The 16,578-nt window shown below is 41.9% G+C and overlaps 2 protein-coding genes across 2 annotated transcripts; one reads left to right on the plus strand and one right to left on the minus strand.

The window, feature by feature from the left end:
* The first annotated feature begins 793 nt into the window (after positions 1 to 793).
* Positions 794 to 7,377, plus strand: LOC127588665 (transgelin-like). Its single transcript, XM_052047472.1, has 5 exons — positions 794 to 999; positions 5,908 to 6,094; positions 6,166 to 6,337; positions 6,413 to 6,515; positions 6,628 to 7,377. Exons 2-5 carry the CDS (start codon positions 5,915 to 5,917, stop codon positions 6,773 to 6,775), a joined length of 603 nt encoding a protein of 200 aa, XP_051903432.1. The 5' UTR covers positions 794 to 999; positions 5,908 to 5,914; the 3' UTR covers positions 6,776 to 7,377.
* A 4,436-nt stretch (positions 7,378 to 11,813) lies between these two features.
* pafah1b2 (platelet-activating factor acetylhydrolase 1b, catalytic subunit 2) lies at positions 11,814 to 16,235 on the minus strand. The gene is made up of 6 exons (XM_052047468.1): positions 16,066 to 16,235; positions 15,535 to 15,622; positions 14,922 to 15,011; positions 14,715 to 14,831; positions 13,746 to 13,868; positions 11,814 to 13,291 (listed from the first exon to the last, which is right to left on the minus strand). Exons 2-6 carry the CDS (start codon positions 15,619 to 15,621, stop codon positions 13,013 to 13,015), a joined length of 696 nt encoding a protein of 231 aa, XP_051903428.1. The 5' UTR covers position 15,622; positions 16,066 to 16,235; the 3' UTR covers positions 11,814 to 13,012.
* Positions 16,236 to 16,578: the final 343 nt, after the last annotated feature.

Here is a 16,578-nt window from a genome sequence, read left to right on the forward strand (position 1 = left end):
TGCATCTAAGGAGGAGGGAACAATTCCACAGCGCAACTTTAGGATCAGGTGTGGCAATGATTAACGCTGTTGCCTTCCCCACAGTTAAGTTTCATATCACACTGGTTACAGGAAGAAGCTGTTAAAACACGCATAGTGAGCCGATGCGTCAGAAACGCGACTACCAGCATTACTGAACAAATGTCTGCCCACGAAATGCAATGACTCCACACATCTGATGTCATCGTTTGTCGAGAAAATGTCTCACCATGTGCAGACTTGCTTTTGTCTCTGGCATGTTTGGTGCGGGGAGTGTCCCCTTTTGTTGGCATGGAAACAAACTTTGAGCAAGGACAAACGCCAAGTTTCGGTTCCAACGCTCCCAAGCCTCGCGTGGCTTCGTGTCGTGGCCTGTTCCTTTCACATGAGAATGAAATGAATGTGAGCGCAGAGGAGCATGTGTTGATTTTAAGACAAGACAAACACACAGGCGAGAGATGAGCTCGTCCGTCTGGTTCCCTGCTCTCCCATAATTCAGCCTCTTTCCTGTCCTCCCACAAACTGTTCTTGATGCCTCTATCATTCCTCCCTCTTATCCAAACTAATCCAGTGCTGTTCAGTGGTGAGGCAGGAGGTGGGCGGGGGGGGGGGGGGGATAGATATTTGGAAAATGCGTCTCAGTGACCACACCAAACTCCCCTGTCACATGGCCTCTTTTTCCTTCCCTTCCTTCTCCTAAATAAGGAATTACAATTTGCGCAAAGAAGGGGAGAAAGAGCAAAGGGGCGGGTCACAGAGTGAAATAAGAGGACGCAAAGGCGTATCTCTTTTCTCTGACTCCCTCTTTTCTCTTGAATGTGGTGAAGTCATATATTTCAGACGAGGGTGTTTGCAGTATTTACCTTGGCAACCTGCGCAGTGCACAGTGTACCGTGCTGAAGGGGATTAGATAAGAGCGGAAAGAGAGCAGAACAAGACAAGACAAGTGTACCATTACTTACCTGAACGCGACGACACAAAGTAAGTAAAGGCTCCTTCTTCACCCCACTTGTCACTTTTCAATTTCAGCGCAGGCTAAATACTAACTTTCTGCAAGAAGTTGCCTTCTAACCAGGAATCAGTTGATCAAAGTCCCTTCTTGCAGTGTTATGAAAGCATGTTTTTTGATTATTTTTTTTCCCTGTTCCTCCCTTTTTGCACTTGCGAAGAATTGCAAAACCGTATCAGTTCAAGGATTTCTGGGAGTAAGACAGAGTGCTCAGCTGACAGCACGAAAGCAGCCATTTATTTGAAATAATAGCCGTTCCAAAAACAAGGGCCTACACATAGGTGCGGCGGCATTGAATTCACAGTCTGGGTCAACGCGAGCGAGGTTTCATTCAATTCTTTTCGGATCAAATAACTCATCGGAATGTAACGTGTGATGAGTCTTGCGCAGCAAAACTCAACCTGATGCAACAACAGGGAAATTGCTAAATTGAAAGAAATCAGCAACATCCTGGGTCGTACGAGGAACCCAGCTTCAGGGACTACCGGGTTTTACAACCGGTAGTGATAAAATGAACATGCTATCATAAGCAATCCCCAAATACCGTGCAGATAACTGTGAGCCCCTAAAACGACCTGATTTTAGAATTACAAGTAGTAAGTTGTATGAGTGTCAAAGAGTCAGCCATCCTGAATAAGGGACACATTCCTCCACAATCTCTTCTGAAATGCTAGTCGTCGTAATCCGCTCCAGGTCAAACGTGAATCTTTTATGAACTCTACACACACCATTCGAAGTACCAGTGAAACGGTCGATAGTGTTATTCACTTGCAGTAAAGAAGCGCATCAAGTTGTTCTTAAGACTCCAACAATAAAACACTCAGCGTTGACTCTCAGGGCAAATAACGAAGGTGCGGTTTGTGTTGCACATCCACGTTGTATTTGTCACACAAGTGTAAAAAGAGGAACACAGCGGTGAAATGAAGCACCACAAGGTTCAAATACGTGTACTCTTAAACACGCTTAGCAGTAACGAAAAGCGAACCAGCTCTTCCCCGCACTGAAGTTTGATGTCGCATTCGCTCTCCTTTGGAATATGATTAACGTTCTGTTTTCCTTTCCTTTTCCTGCTGCTAGTCTGGGAACTACAGAACCAGTCCCATAGTTCAGGAAGTGTCTGTGAATTATCGTCTGGAGCGTACAATTGGACACATTTATGTAATATACGTCATATATAATGAGTCAATGAAGTTGGGTGCATCTAATCTTTTATTTTTATGTTTTTAATTTGTTTTTTGGGAGGGAGCAACTAATGACTACTGGTACTCATTTAACATGAATGGAGAGCGGGTGTGGCACCATTTTCTAAGGTGTGCCCCGTCTTTTCCCCAGTCACCTGGGATGGCTTTGAGCCGAATGAGGACAGGCGCGTAAAGAATGCAAATTCCTAACCATAGAAAATGATATGACCTGAATAGTAACAATGAATCCATTTTTCCCCCTCGTGTTGAATCATCCATTCCAAGAAAATGTGCCACTGGATGAGCTAATCAAAAGCATATGATTTAAGTCATGTTGTCGCTGCGCAGTATGTGTTTACAAAGACAGAAAAATAACCCGTAATTGTTCACACCAGGAAGACTTTTGGGACCTCCAATCAGCTGTTTACGCGCACGGTTGAGGGCTCAAAGTGAACGTTAAGGTCAAAGTATACAGACTTCTCCGCCTTCATTTTGTTCAGAGATAAGTACGTCTGGAGTAGTTGGGATCTGCCCGGACAGCACAGATCCTGAGACTGGGAGAGATAAGTGTCCTAGCAGATGTTTTTGATAAAGTGAGCTGGTTTGGAATCATGACGCGAACAGGCCTACGCTCTTCCCACCCGTATAACCGCTGCAACCTCAAGACAATAAACAGACGCAGATCTCATCCAAAGCAGCGTGGAGCCATTAGACAAAACGATCATTTGTCACACGGCAAGCTCGCCTTGTGCAAGTCAGGCCCCTGTTTTGCAAGGGATGTAATAGGTCTGACCTTCTGCCCTGAGGGAACAAAAGGTGCTTCACAACACATAAGCACTTTGACTGCAGTGATAAAATACGAAGCTCATTCCTAATACTTGCAGTGGGCATATTTACCACAGACGTGAAGGCGAGAAATGGGAAGTGTGGGGGAAAAATATGTTCCGACTCGCGCTAAACGATTCCATATGGCGTCTGTTTCAGTAAAATATGCCCACAAAATCATTCAAATGAGGGATTTAGTTGTTTGAACGCTATCACAACACACTTTCCCGACTGGCCTTTATGAAGGGTATTAGGGCAGTTCTTGCTTGCAGTGAGCAGCAGTGTTGTTTGGCATTTTGTTTAGACTTTGTATACACATAACTGTTCTTTGTTAGCGAGAGAGGAAGGAAGTGACAGCTGAATGAGCAAACAGGATGCAGGAAGGAGGACAATTCCGTGGAAGCCAACAGGAAGCCCACACGGGCATTAGTCGGAGGTAGAAGTCGGCTATGATTCAGAGAAAACAAGGCTGCTGAAACTTATCAAAATGTTCACCTTTCTGTCGATCGCCAAGACGTGCGGTGCCTCTGAAAGGCTTTTCAAATGAGACACTTTTGCATGGAAAGATTCAAAAAATGAAAAAGGAAAAAAAAACGGGCAGTCAAAGTTTATTTATCTAGCCCTTAATCACAAAAGTGTCTGAAAAGGCTCCACTATAGACCACAGGTCACAAAGATTGACAAAATCCCCTGGTCTAAACCTCCCATCTGGGCAATGAAAAACTAACTAGAAAACCCATTTGGAAAAAAAAACGCAAGAAACCTTGAGGAGGGGATCATTATCTCACAGATGAAGAGTTATGTTGAAAACTACAGGAAAGCTCACAACTCTTCGCCACACTTTAGTTTCAAGTTGCCAAACGGCCCCTATGAATCACACTATGGTAAATGAAAGCTGTACAATGTTAGTTGAAACTGCTGTCAGACAAGCATATCTCCTAAATCAATCATAGTGCAGTTTTCAAAGTTGAACCCCCATATAGCTGTAAAATTCGGAGGGTATTTGCAGAATAATAGTTTTTCAGGAGGGTAGCGAGCGCATCCGCTGCTTTGGAATATAAATAACAACAATGAGCTGTTCTGCAGCATAATGGTAACGTGCATTTTCAGGGTACAAGCATAGCCACCTCACACAAAGTATCCCATTAGTATCAAAAATACTACATAGTTCTCTATCTTGATCTTTAAAGCTGCGATCGGCTGGCAACCAGTTCGGGGAGTCCGTCGCCGTCACGTGACCTTTGTGAGGATAAACGGATTGGAAAATGGAGGGGCGGATGGATCTCTATGTTAATGGTTTTTATTAGTTTGACCGAGGAACAGCTGAATTCTATTTCAGTGGTTCGGAACCTCGTTCGAGGTATTGAACCCAACCAGATCATATGCACATTCACCGTACATGAATGCAAAATTACATTTTTTAAAATGAAATTCAAGACATAAAATTAACACATTTATTTAAAAACAAGAAAAAAGTCAATTCAATTTCAAGGAAAAAGTGTACGTTTTTTAAATTGTACGACGTACTATCAGACAGTCACCGGAACTAAATTTCCCGCCGCACTGATTGGTCAAGCAACGTAATGTGATCACCTGCAACCAATGATGGCCAAGCAGGCGTGTCATAACTAATCGACACGTTGATCGAGTCAGTCGAGTCTGAACCGCCACGTCTAAGGTTCCGTAAATCCCCTGAGAGCGAACCACCAAACCCAGGTTAAGAACCACTGTTCTATTTTTTGAGAAAAGAGTAGTTACTGCAGCCACCCTATTAGATGGATCTGGCTTTTTTTGTGTGTGTGTTGCATGTTCGTTCTCGTACTCATAAACGTCTGTTTATGGGGCTATACCATGGCAGAAAAAGAATACTTGACATTTCCCACTCCTCCTCTGACAATGTCATGACATGGGTTCTTCCGTCCTTTTCTCTCGTGACATGTCAGCACACATGTACAAATTGGGAGACGGCAATGATGTGTTTGTAAATATTAGTGGTGGGGGAGTGGGTGTGACTGAAATGAGAGCGATTGCGTAACCGCCGCTGTCATGATTGTTTCACATACTGAAAGAGAATTGCAGCAACAATATTTTACCGCCTCGACTTCTTCGAAGTCGATGTAATTACGAAGTAGAGCACACAGCTGCTATAGTCTCTGGAAACAATCCAGTGCTACCGCAGGTAAACACAATCTCTTCTGGAACAGCCTCAAATGTGGTCATAGAGAGGGTCGGTTTGTGCAATCGGAAGTCAAAATAAAATGAATTGAAAAGCAAAAGAAAGTCATGCTTGACAGCATTAGGATTTATTTTTTTCCGTTTCTTTTCCACGTATAAATTCTGAATAGTACAATTTCAGTACTTTAAATGTTTGGCTGGAATTTCTTGAAACGGTTTAGAAAATTGGAAGATTTTAACAGTTAAAACAATATGGGGTTGTGGGGAGCAAAGAAAATCAAATTACCATGAGGGGGAGATTGTTTTAAATCAAAGACATAAAAGGGCACATAAACAAAAGAATATTTTCTGTCAGTCACACATGAAACTAAAACGGACTATAAATACTCAGCCATGATGGGATGACACACATATCAACAGAACATTTTAGAGTCTCTATCAGGTCTAGCTGTACAACAAAGGTATGTCACTTTATCTCTACCTCACACTGTACTGTTTTCTCATACATACACAATGATTTGAACATTTGAATTGATGGAATTGTCTTACTGCTTTTTCCCCCTCCTGATTTCCCATTGCTAGTGTATGAGCCCATCATTAAATGTTCCATTCAATCTGCATTCCGGAACGTGCACAATAACTTGCAGAGTGCTCGGAATTCCTCTGGCCGTTTCTAAAACCCAATTCTCCCTTCGAACAGGATCAACATGGCAAACAAGGGCCCATCTTATGGTCTCAGCCGCGAGGTGCAGTGTAAGATTGATAAAAAATACGACGCGGAGCTTGAGGAAACACTGGTGGAGTGGATCGTGGCCCAGTGTGGACCTACTGTGGGCCGGCCAGAGGCTGGCAAAACCGGCTTCCAGGAATGGCTAAAGGATGGATGTGTACGTTGGATGCAGAATTACCATCCCAACTGTTTACTGCGACATATTTATGCTATTTTTGGTGTCTCTAGGTGTTGTGCGAGCTCATCAACAGCTTGAATCCATCCAACAAGCCCGTAAAGAGCATCAAGAAGTCCAAAATGGCCTTTGGGCAAATGGAGCAAATCTCCTTGTTCCTTAATGCGGCAGAAAAATACGGAGTCACAAAAATGGACATATTCCAAACTGTTGACCTTTTTGAAAGTAAGACTAATGCGTGTGTGTCGCGCAACACTTGTGTTTGTGGCGTGTTTTATTGATTTGATTATTTATCTCTAGGCAAGGATTTGGCGGCTGTCCAGAGGACCTTGGCGGCTCTGGGTAGCTTGGCTGTCACAAAGAATGATGGGAATTACAAAGGACACCCCAGCTGGTTTCATAAGTATGCACCCCCCTCCTTTTTTTTCTATACAAAAATATGTAAGCAACAGTGCATGAAAGAAATTAGTCTTGTAGATATACCTTTTAAAGAAAGAAATATTGTTTGTTCACAGGAAGGCTCAAGAGAACAGGAGGGATTTTTCTGACGAGCAGTTGAGCGAAGGCAAAACTGTCATCGGCCTGCAAATGGGCACAAACAAGTTGGCGTCTCAAGCCGGCATGACAAGCTACGGGAGACCCAGGCAGATAATCAACAACTGAGGTCAAAAAGTTGTTGTGATGTTCCCTCTGCTTGGTGACAGACCAGCCAGCATAAAATGGAGAAACTCTTCCACTTCCAGTAAATCTTCAGGCCAGGAGGACCAATGTGACGCGTCTGTTTTTCACACCAAACTGGACCAAAAAACGGGGACCAAAGCAACCGTGTGCACATAACGTCTACATATGCCAATAGAGTTTCACTGCCAGCGAAACGGCTAAAGTACATCATCTGCAAGTTTCATTACAAAAGCAAACAAACAAAAAATTAATACTACAGCTGAATGACATTTAGGTTGATTCAATTTGGAGGTTTGAGGGGATCAAATCCATCTGATTCCACTACTTGTGGGCTTTACTTGCGGTGCATTAAAGGCAACTAAGCTGCAATCATTCCTTGCGGAAGCGCAACACAGATCTGGCGGAATAAAGCAAAGTTCAAAAGGAAATTAGACAAAATACAACAAGATACCTGGATGCATTAAGCAATCCTTTTGCTATGTTTTTGTTGACAATATTTTACTTTTCCAATCAAGATGATGGCCTTTTTTGTGTAATACATTCTGTTTGAAAACCATTTGAAAATAAAGTTCCTTTTAACTTGTTGGGAAGCCTGCTGTGTGATTAAAACAATGGCACGTGTTGCACAAGAAGGTGACCACGACATTATGCCTTGCATACACGTCGGTACACTACAGTGGAACGTCCCAAGTCGATGACACTGACATTTGGAGTACAACTAAAATGATACAGGAAAATATGCTACAAAATAAAAATAGTAGACATTAACAAAAATACAGTGAGACTTAAGCTCAGTCAGCATTTAAAGTAGCGATTTTCAAAGTGGTTCACATGGTTTGTGGGCTCCCTCTAGTGGTCTGCAAAAGAATAACTGAATTCCATGTTCAAACAGTGGAAAGACTTGGAATTCAAGCAAACTGAGTGTTCCCTTAGAAGCAACTGGAAGCAAAAGATTTCTCATCACCCAATGGTTCTAATTATTTTCACTCCCCAACAAGTGCACAAAACCTAACATTTTATATAAGGGGTTCATCCATCAACAGCACACTTGCTAGCAAGCAAACTTCATATTTTTATATGCATTTTATCTGAAGGTAAGTCACAGACAGAAGCTAAAGGTGACGAAAGTTTGCGCTGCACTCTAACAGGACTTGTATTACATAACATCATATCTTGAAACATAACGTTATCTGATGATTTTAGCATGCAGCAAAGCACTGCTACATCTGCAGCTAAACAAACAAACAAAAAACATCCTGTCCCAAAATGGGAGAAGCCAGTATAGTCAGGGAGTGAATGTAGTGGTGAAAGATACATGTCACGGGGATTCAGAGAAGACGACTATTCCTAGGAGCAGCCATTGTATTGATGTGTCAGTGCATATATACCCAGCATGTCGTGACTTGGACAACTGTCAGGAAAGTACGTCATAACAGATAAGTGAGTTACAGAAGGAGATGGAGACAGAGATAAAGCATCTAGAACATTACGCTGTGTTGAAATGACAGCTTCTAGCACAGGACATTATGACATCTGAGTTCAGAAAGGTCAAGTCAAGGCAGAGCAGCCATGAAATGTTGCAAGCATTTTCAAAGGAGGAGTAGAGAGAGGGCAGCCAAACCAAAAGACTTCCTTTTCCCCTTCCTCCTCATTCTTATCTCCGTCTGCTCCAAATGTAGCACGAAGAGGATATTGGGGATTAATGAGAAGCTAGCTGCACGTAGGGGAGACACAGAGGATGACAATAGTGGGGGGGGGAACACACACACACACACACACGTTTCAACACTTCTACACTTGCCGGGCAGACTGTTTCACTACAGCAAATAAGATTATGATTTTTTTTAAACTATTTATTTATTTTTACACAAGGGATACTTTGTTTTTATTTCATCAGTTGTACAAAAAGTGCCAAAGCGCACCACACCGCTTGCCTCACTCAAGTGGAATGTACTTTGATGCCATACAGGGGCATAGCTGGGTAACAATAGCTTTGAGGTTGCAGATATGACATTTTGATTGGAAATATGCTTGTCTGAGCCCATAAGATTTTTTTTTTAAATTTCTTGTTATTTATAGATGAGAACTTGAGATTTGGAACTAGTTTGAGCCCTGCTCCAGACAAAAAAATGTCCCCCTTGTTCCACCAAGCTTCCTTTCTTCTCTTCTTTCTGGCTTCTCATGTGTCAAAAGTCAGGCCTTCTAAATAAATAAAAGCAGACCATCCTAATCGCAGATTCATTCCACTTTCTCCACTTGACACAAGATATCACCCCGCAGTCATCGGGTCATACTACAAAAGGCAGCAATCAAAAAGTCATTGCTTGAGGTGAAAGGCCATGGAAATAAACTGAACAGCTTGACCTGACCTAAGACCTGCTGAATTAGCTGAAACACCGAGACAGTTACTGAGAGTTGCAGCTCACAAATCGATGGGTGTTAATGAATTCCGATGGCCTGCTGCTGGAGTAGACTTTGTGCCGTTTTGAAAATGTTGTGACACATCTTAATGTGCGCATGAACAACCCACTTGTTTTTTCTAGTGCAGGGGCGGGTACACCTTGTGCTCAAGGGCTACATTTGATTTTTTTTTTAATGGTCTGTAAAATTACTTAATTTAGGAATAAAATAAATCATTTTTAGTCGTTTGTTTAATTGTAATGAATGATTTAATAGAACATAAACACTGATGTGTATATTTTTGTAATATTTTATTTTATTAAAAAAAAGAGAATTGAACATGATTTGAAAAAAAAATCTGCAATTTTAGACAAAAATGGGTACCGGTAAATGAACAAAGCAAACATTACAGGACACTTGGTCATTTAAATGCTTGGTGAGCTGGACTGTTTTCTTATGAGATTGCTGCGTCACAGGGTTAGAGGTCAATATTACTTATTTAGTCAATAGGGAGTAGGACTCGGACAATATTTTTTTAGATTTGGTGTCACTCAACAGCATCTGTGTGCATAACGTGCACCAGTGTTGAATGATCTTAGTCAGGAAGCAGGTGCTTCCCCTATAAAACGCTACTTTCTGCTGCCAAAAACTGAGGTCCAATATGTGATCAAAGTGACACATTGAGTTATTTTTTACACAAATGACTTCAGACACCCATCAAGACAGCCTGCACTCAAGATGAAAACTTACTCAAATATATACTGCGTCGCCATAAAATTGGACATGTAAACCAACCAGCCACAACATAAAGACCACTTGCACAACATAATGATATCCAACACAGGAGCTGCATCAAATATTCTGCTTTTACAAATACAAATATATTATGTTGATATAACATGTTGATTTTACAATATGTTTCCTGGTGGTGGTCATTTAAGAGTATTGTAATACTGTACTGCTTAAGACTGAGCTCTGAATTGGTGTTATCTTAAACATACATGAGAGTCAAAAATATGACGAACAAATAATATGATAAAAATATGATGCAGTACACTTCACGACAACCACAAATTACACAATAATCAACATTTATTTGACCCATCAAACACTATTAGGATGACTAATAACAGAGGCTGTAGGGCATCAAAAGAAAACACACATGTGCAAAATTCCATTTTACACTATATTATTGAAAGACCAAATTCACTGACTTTGTTGCAGTTCACTCCCACTCGGGTGTTGCACTATCAATTTCATAATAAAGCTATGTGAAGCAGACAACATAAGGATTCAATGACCGCCGACCTATTGCTTACATTTGGCAGCAGATGTGATTTGAAAAAACCCCACTTCCAATCCCGAGTGATAAAAAGAACTGAACTGAAGCCAAGCGTAACCGGTTAACAGCGCCCGAAGAGCAAACATTGCTCCCATGAAGATTTTCATCGTGAAATTTCAAATGCCTGCTGGGAACACAAAGTTTGAACTTTACGAGCACAGACGAATCAAGACAAATGGAAACGTGTGCGGCCAGGCATGCGTACTATTTACGTGAACGCAGAATTCCTGCAGATTTGGATCCACGACAGCCTAAACACACCAGAAAAGTGGACGTGTCAAGATTGTGACGTTCCAACTCTGGGATACTCAATTACGAGTACATTAGTTCCAGGCCCGAGCGTGTGGAAGTGGTTTTAAACTCTGCAAAATCCATTGCCATTCTTTTCAGGCAGACATTATAACACACGGCAGGCCCTTGACACACGATAAGGAGTAAAATAAACTTTCCCTAACTGATGAGGAGGGCAGATAAAATGTACTAGCCGAAACATGAACGCTGCGTAAATCAAACATATGTAACTGGGCCATTTGAACTAAAACGTCAGGGGGTGGCTGGTGAATGGCAACGATCATAGTAAGGATGCTGATAAAAAAAATCGCATGTAGCAGTCTTTTCCAGTTTTTAATTTAACAGCGCCCCCTGTTGGTGAGTATACGAAACACGTGATTTAAAAGGGAAATTTAACTCGACACCTGCAACAAAAATATCCAATTGCGATAAAACGATATGTTCTACGAAGGCTGTCACCTTAATTTAATCAATTTTACGACATCTTTCCAATATTCAAGCACATTGTTAATGTTCAAACTATGCTGAATGCATCAGTGGCTAACAATATGAACGAGACTTTTGAGGAATAGAAATGTCTCGTTTCTGATTAACACCAAGGCCTACTACTACTACTTTACGTAATGAGACTTTCTCTTAACATTCAAAAAGCATGTTTAAAGAAATCGAGAAGTCACAGAAAGGTGTAAGACAGCCTTGAAAATCTTTATGGATTAAAAACCTGTTGTGAACTTGGATCACTGAGCTCCTTGCTAAGAGAAGAGCAAGCTATTCAAAAAGTACCGAAGCACTGAACAGTGGTACATCTTGCATTCAGATTTCTAGAGGTCAAATTCAGTTAACGTTTAAAGATCAAAGAGATTTTTTTAATTAAATCACAGTATCCTGAAATTTCACTCGAAAGCTGAATTGCCTTAATTCCTTCCATCTGTCATCAAGAAGCAAAAACTGAAGAAAACTAAGCATGGCCACTCGGACGCAAATGAATTCCATCCATGGTTTTTCTTTATTGGAATGCTTTTACTTTTAACTCAAGAACGAGACGACAAGCCAAACAAGTGCACATGATGGATCACACCGACAAACTCCTGTAATCTAACTCCCCTTCAGGCATCCTTTCCACATCTCCTATATACAGCCGGGGTCAGTTCTAAACACTCGCACCACTCCAACTTCCAAAACTGTACACAACTACATTCGGCGCACTCACTCACACACTTAATCATACATACTTGAACACAGCACGCATTGTGCAGAGCTTAAGACAGCAGTAACTTAAGATAATTTGAAGCTCAGTATGTGACTTATTGAGCTATAAAGAAGCTTTAGCATAAGTTCGCCGACATATTTTTTTTGCATGGTAGCGTGATGATATTCAGTAGCTTCTGCAACTTTTTATTCCTAAAATATTGGGTAGTGATTTACAGAAGGAGCAAGGTTGTGTTAGAGGTCAGTGAGAAAACGAAACACAACGAGGGTGATAAAATTTACAAAAAACAAACAAACAAAAAAACATTAACATAATAAAAAGGTGCGCAAGACAGAAAATACTGTATAACCATCAAGACAGGGAACTAGGGGGAGAGAGTGCCCGTCCACGTCAGGATACATAACAACATATATGATAGGTGACTTTGTTGATACAAGTTCAATTTTGTTGCAAACAAAATGCGTCCATGATGTCGGGTAACCTGGTTGTACGTCGCTCAAATTGGAAACAAAGCATTTCAACTGAATGTCACTGAAAAAGAGCAAATAGAGTCTTTAGGTGATAAACCACAAAACAAAATTGTGCTATTTTTCTGTGCTGTTTGGCAAATATTATTTTCTTTATACTGTGAAATAATAAGTAAAGATTGAAGGGCATGAAGCACTTTTTTTTTTCCTTCCGAGCAGACTTTAAACATTGTACAAGTTACCGGAGTTGCTGTCAAACATTTTACCATGACAAGATAACAGGAAGAGTGAGTGAGTCAGTGAGTGAGTGATGGAGCTCAGAAATCAAGAGAAATACTTCATTTGATCTGACAGTGCGCTCACACAAGATCTCAAGCAGTCAGTCATTTCAAGAGTGTAGTGATGTCTCTCTCTCCCTCTACAGCACCAACACCAACCACCCATCTCAGGGTGCCATTCCTCCTCCCGACACCAGGGGCAGGATTCGGGCGCCGCCGCGTGTCAGTGACTCAAACCAGCGACGCCCTTCGCTCCTCCGGCGTTTCCTCGAGTATTTGAAGCAGCAGGTCACTGAGGGGCTTGGCCACGGCGCGGTAACCCGTCGACGTAAGGTGGAGGAAGTCGAACATGACCTGCGCACTGATAGTGCCGTCAGAGTGGACAAAGTCGCCGCTCACGTCCAGGAACTGAGCCTGGCCCAGGCGAGGCAGCCAGGAGCGCAGAAAGTCATTGACGGCGGCGTTCTTCTCCCTCAGGGGGTTTGGACGTTCCCCCCGTGGTAATAATCCCTGAGAACCGGTTTGGTTTGAAATCAATGCAAACGCAACAAATTTTAAATGGAAGCTTGGTCTTCACTTGGCTTGTGCCCGACCTTTGAAATGTTTCGTTTTCACGGCGCTTTATGGTTGCAGTTGCTTTCTTGAAGATGCCAAGCTGCCAATAAAGTGAAGCAGCAGTCTTAAAACGTCTCACTTGTTGACATTTTTTCAACCGAATAAGCCAGGCACACTTTGTGTGAGACAGCAGGGATAGTGCTTGATAGATACATTAAAAGATTACAACCCTAACTGGGTCCTGCGGTCTTTGTTTGTTTGTTTGTTTGTTTTTTACATTTTTGTATGCAGTGATATTTTTCTATTCCAAGTATGTTGCTTGACTCAGTAAAGGAAAGAAATGCAGCCTTAAAAAAAAAAAAGAGTTCATCCATTTGATGGAACCGAAAGCAAACAAATGTGAACTTACCAGCACAACTACTTTGGCTTTGGGTAGACGGGAGGTGAGCAGCTTTGCGATCGAAAGAATTCCTCCAGCAACTTGTTCTGCCGTATGTTCGTGATTGTTGGTTCCTACCCACACCACCACAATCTAAAACAAAACCCAAAACAGATGTTAGGCTCATTTTCACTGTTCTTTTTCGGAACTAGAGTCTTGTGTGCACACGAGAATGTTGCTCCGACGCCGTTTACATAACTCAGTGACATTCCTGTCCATCTTATGAAAGCTTTTCTACTCCTTATTTTGGAATGTCGCACCCTTGGGTAAAGTCATTTCATTGACTGTCACACAATACTAATATGAAACCGACCACAACTGTAATGTCAAATGTTAAAATACATCACACAGAATACACCACTACTTGTGACAAGAACAGTGCTTGTTTTATATCAAATCACACAAATGGTTGTAACGCAAATGCACTCAAAGTCACAGAAGAGTCAAAGAAAAGTCTGTTGTTGATAAAAAAGCGACTTGAGACCGAATGAGAATCAAGTCAAGTCAAGAATCCAATCAAACCAACACAAGTAGAAACATAGCAAAATAAAACAAGAAACAGTGTTCAACGCACTTGGAGGAGCATTGACGGCTACTGGGAATCATCTCTGACTGTCACGCCACGGAAAAAGGTACGAATGTTGGACAAAAATCTGAAAAAGAGGCATCTTGCGTCACAGTAACTTTCTATGTAACAGCCAAAAGAAAAGGGAATCAACATAATGCGGAGTTTAAATTTGGGTCCAACTTTAAGCTGCAAAGCTTTTGGACAGTCAACATTATTGCTGTAAGGTCCCACTACTCCATTTACGACACCTGCTCCTGATACAGCCAAGCTGGTAAGGTCAGGGGCAGCCATGTGTATGTTTGAGTGCAGGAACAGACTGCACATGTGAGCAAGGACACAAGCACACAGCAGGCAAACGGAGTCACACCAACCTTGGGACGGATGTTCTCTAGCTCTCCGTTCTGCAGCCGCCACAACACGTTGCAGGTGTTATCGCCTCCGATGCCAAAGTTGAGAGCATGGAGTGGTGAGAACAACTCCCTCCAGACCTGTACAAGCAAATCGGGTAGTCATTTTTCCAAGTTCCAAAAATGGATGAAATTACTGAGAACAATCCACCGCAGTAAGAACCAACTCACCTCATACTGCTGCATTAGTTGTACCATAGAATCCCCAACAAAAAGCACATCTGGTTCTCCATCCTTGCACTCCTGCACAAATCGAGTGTGCTACAAAATAACAAACACAACCTTGTCAGAAAAGCGTTATGGAGATGTTGACATTTTTTGTGCTTTTTTAAAAAATTGAGTATGTTGTAGTTATTCCTATTGACCGATCCTAGCTTTGTCAGGGAGGAAATAAATTCAGCCTGGAGTTTTAGCTGAAATTTGTCTTCGCCACATGGGAAAGACTAAAATCCTGCTCCGCTTGTGTGAAACGTCTGGTGTCCTATCTGATGGAGAGCTTGAATTGTAGCAGACTGTCTCAGTCCTATTAGCATCGACGGATTAACCTTGCAGGGACCTACCATGTGGCGTTACTAAACAAGTTGGATAAAATAGTACTCCAAGTACATTGGATCCAAAATGGGCACCCAGAGCATGTGTGTTTAATCTTTCAGGGCCCTATCTGGAAGCCAGAATTGTATAGAACAGGCAAGAAAATATGCATGGCTTGTAACGGTGTATGACACCTTTTATGACTGGTTTATAAAAATTATATTGGGACCCTATAAAAATACCTCCGCCATACCTGTGACATCCACCGCCCATCTCCTTGCACATCCTCGACTGGCTGAGCCACTGCAGCAGGGTTGAAACAATCACCATCGCCACTCATCCTGCAGAATAGACCAGAGCGTTTACCAACTACTAAATTAAAATAGACATGCACGGGCGATTAAAAAATAAGGATGCAAAGTATAAAGCTGCACAGGATCTACGCCGTTTATATGAGGAGGAGAGACGCATCAACTCCAAGCTAGCAGAGACATTAGCCGCGCAGCAGCCGATTAACGTTTTAGGAGCAGACAGCGTGGCCTAATATGCACCCAGACTACTTTCGCTTTCAAGGCGACTGTTTATAAAATCCCAGAATCAACGCTAGGATTAAAGAGACCCCCTGTTAGAGCCACAGAGGGTTTTTTTTCCTCATTAGGTTGTTAGCTAGCTACACGCAGAACACTAGTATTACTGCAAGCTGCATCTGACACAAACGTGCTTCGCGTTCGACACGAAATGCGGAATAATGTCATGTGTTATTGCATTTTAGGAAACGGTCAACCTTGCAAAGTGCAGAGCGTCACTTCTCGAGCCGAGGCTGACGGGAGCTGCGTCGTAGACTTGACAGCTGTCTAGCAGTTTGACGCGGGGGATGCTCGCTATAGTAGCATCAAAAGGACTCTAAGCTAGGCGAGACAACAAAAGGCGTGTCAAGAAGGCAAATACCAGAGAGCTTGTTGAGGAGAGAGTGTTTCGGTGCGACACTTTGCTTTTAATGTTGTGAGGGAGGTGAGTGCAATGCAGGCATTCGTGAAGGCTTTAAAAACACATATATATTGAAATATTTCTAGATGTCATTATGTAAACACCGTAACATATAAATACGATATTATTCATTTTCGTGGTAGGATCATTACAGCCGCGCGCCAGGCTCGCAATGAATTATGGGATAATATGTAGACACTTTCTTACACACTAAACCTTTATTTCTGGCCTCGTTTGTATTTTTCTCCTTAATATTTTACCACTCAAAGAAAAAAAACTCTTCAATTCTCGACCTTAAATTGATTCCCTC

The sequence above is a fragment of the Hippocampus zosterae genome, chromosome 16, assembly GCF_025434085.1.
Source record: "Hippocampus zosterae strain Florida chromosome 16, ASM2543408v3, whole genome shotgun sequence".
NCBI classification, from domain to species: domain Eukaryota; kingdom Metazoa; phylum Chordata; class Actinopteri; order Syngnathiformes; family Syngnathidae; genus Hippocampus; species Hippocampus zosterae.

Coding starts and splice junctions, on each gene's coding strand:
- LOC127588665 (XM_052047472.1), top strand. CDS start 5,915: ATGGCAAACAAGGGCCCATCTTATGGTCTCAGCCGCGAGGTGCAGTGT. Junction 6,338..6,412: donor AACTGTTGACCTTTTTGAAA/GTAAGACTAATG, acceptor ATTTATCTCTAG/GCAAGGATTTGGCGGCTGTC. Junction 6,516..6,627: donor CACCCCAGCTGGTTTCATAA/GTATGCACCCCC, acceptor GTTTGTTCACAG/GAAGGCTCAAGAGAACAGGA.
- pafah1b2 (XM_052047468.1), bottom strand. CDS start 15,621: ATGAGTGGCGATGGTGATTGTTTCAACCCTGCTGCAGTGGCTCAGCCA. Junction 15,012..15,534: donor ATGGGCGGTGGATGTCACAG/GTATGGCGGAGG, acceptor GTTATTTTGTAG/CACACTCGATTTGTGCAGGA. Junction 13,869..14,714: donor TAGAGAACATCCGTCCCAAG/GTTGGTGTGACT, acceptor GTTTTGTTTTAG/ATTGTGGTGGTGTGGGTAGG.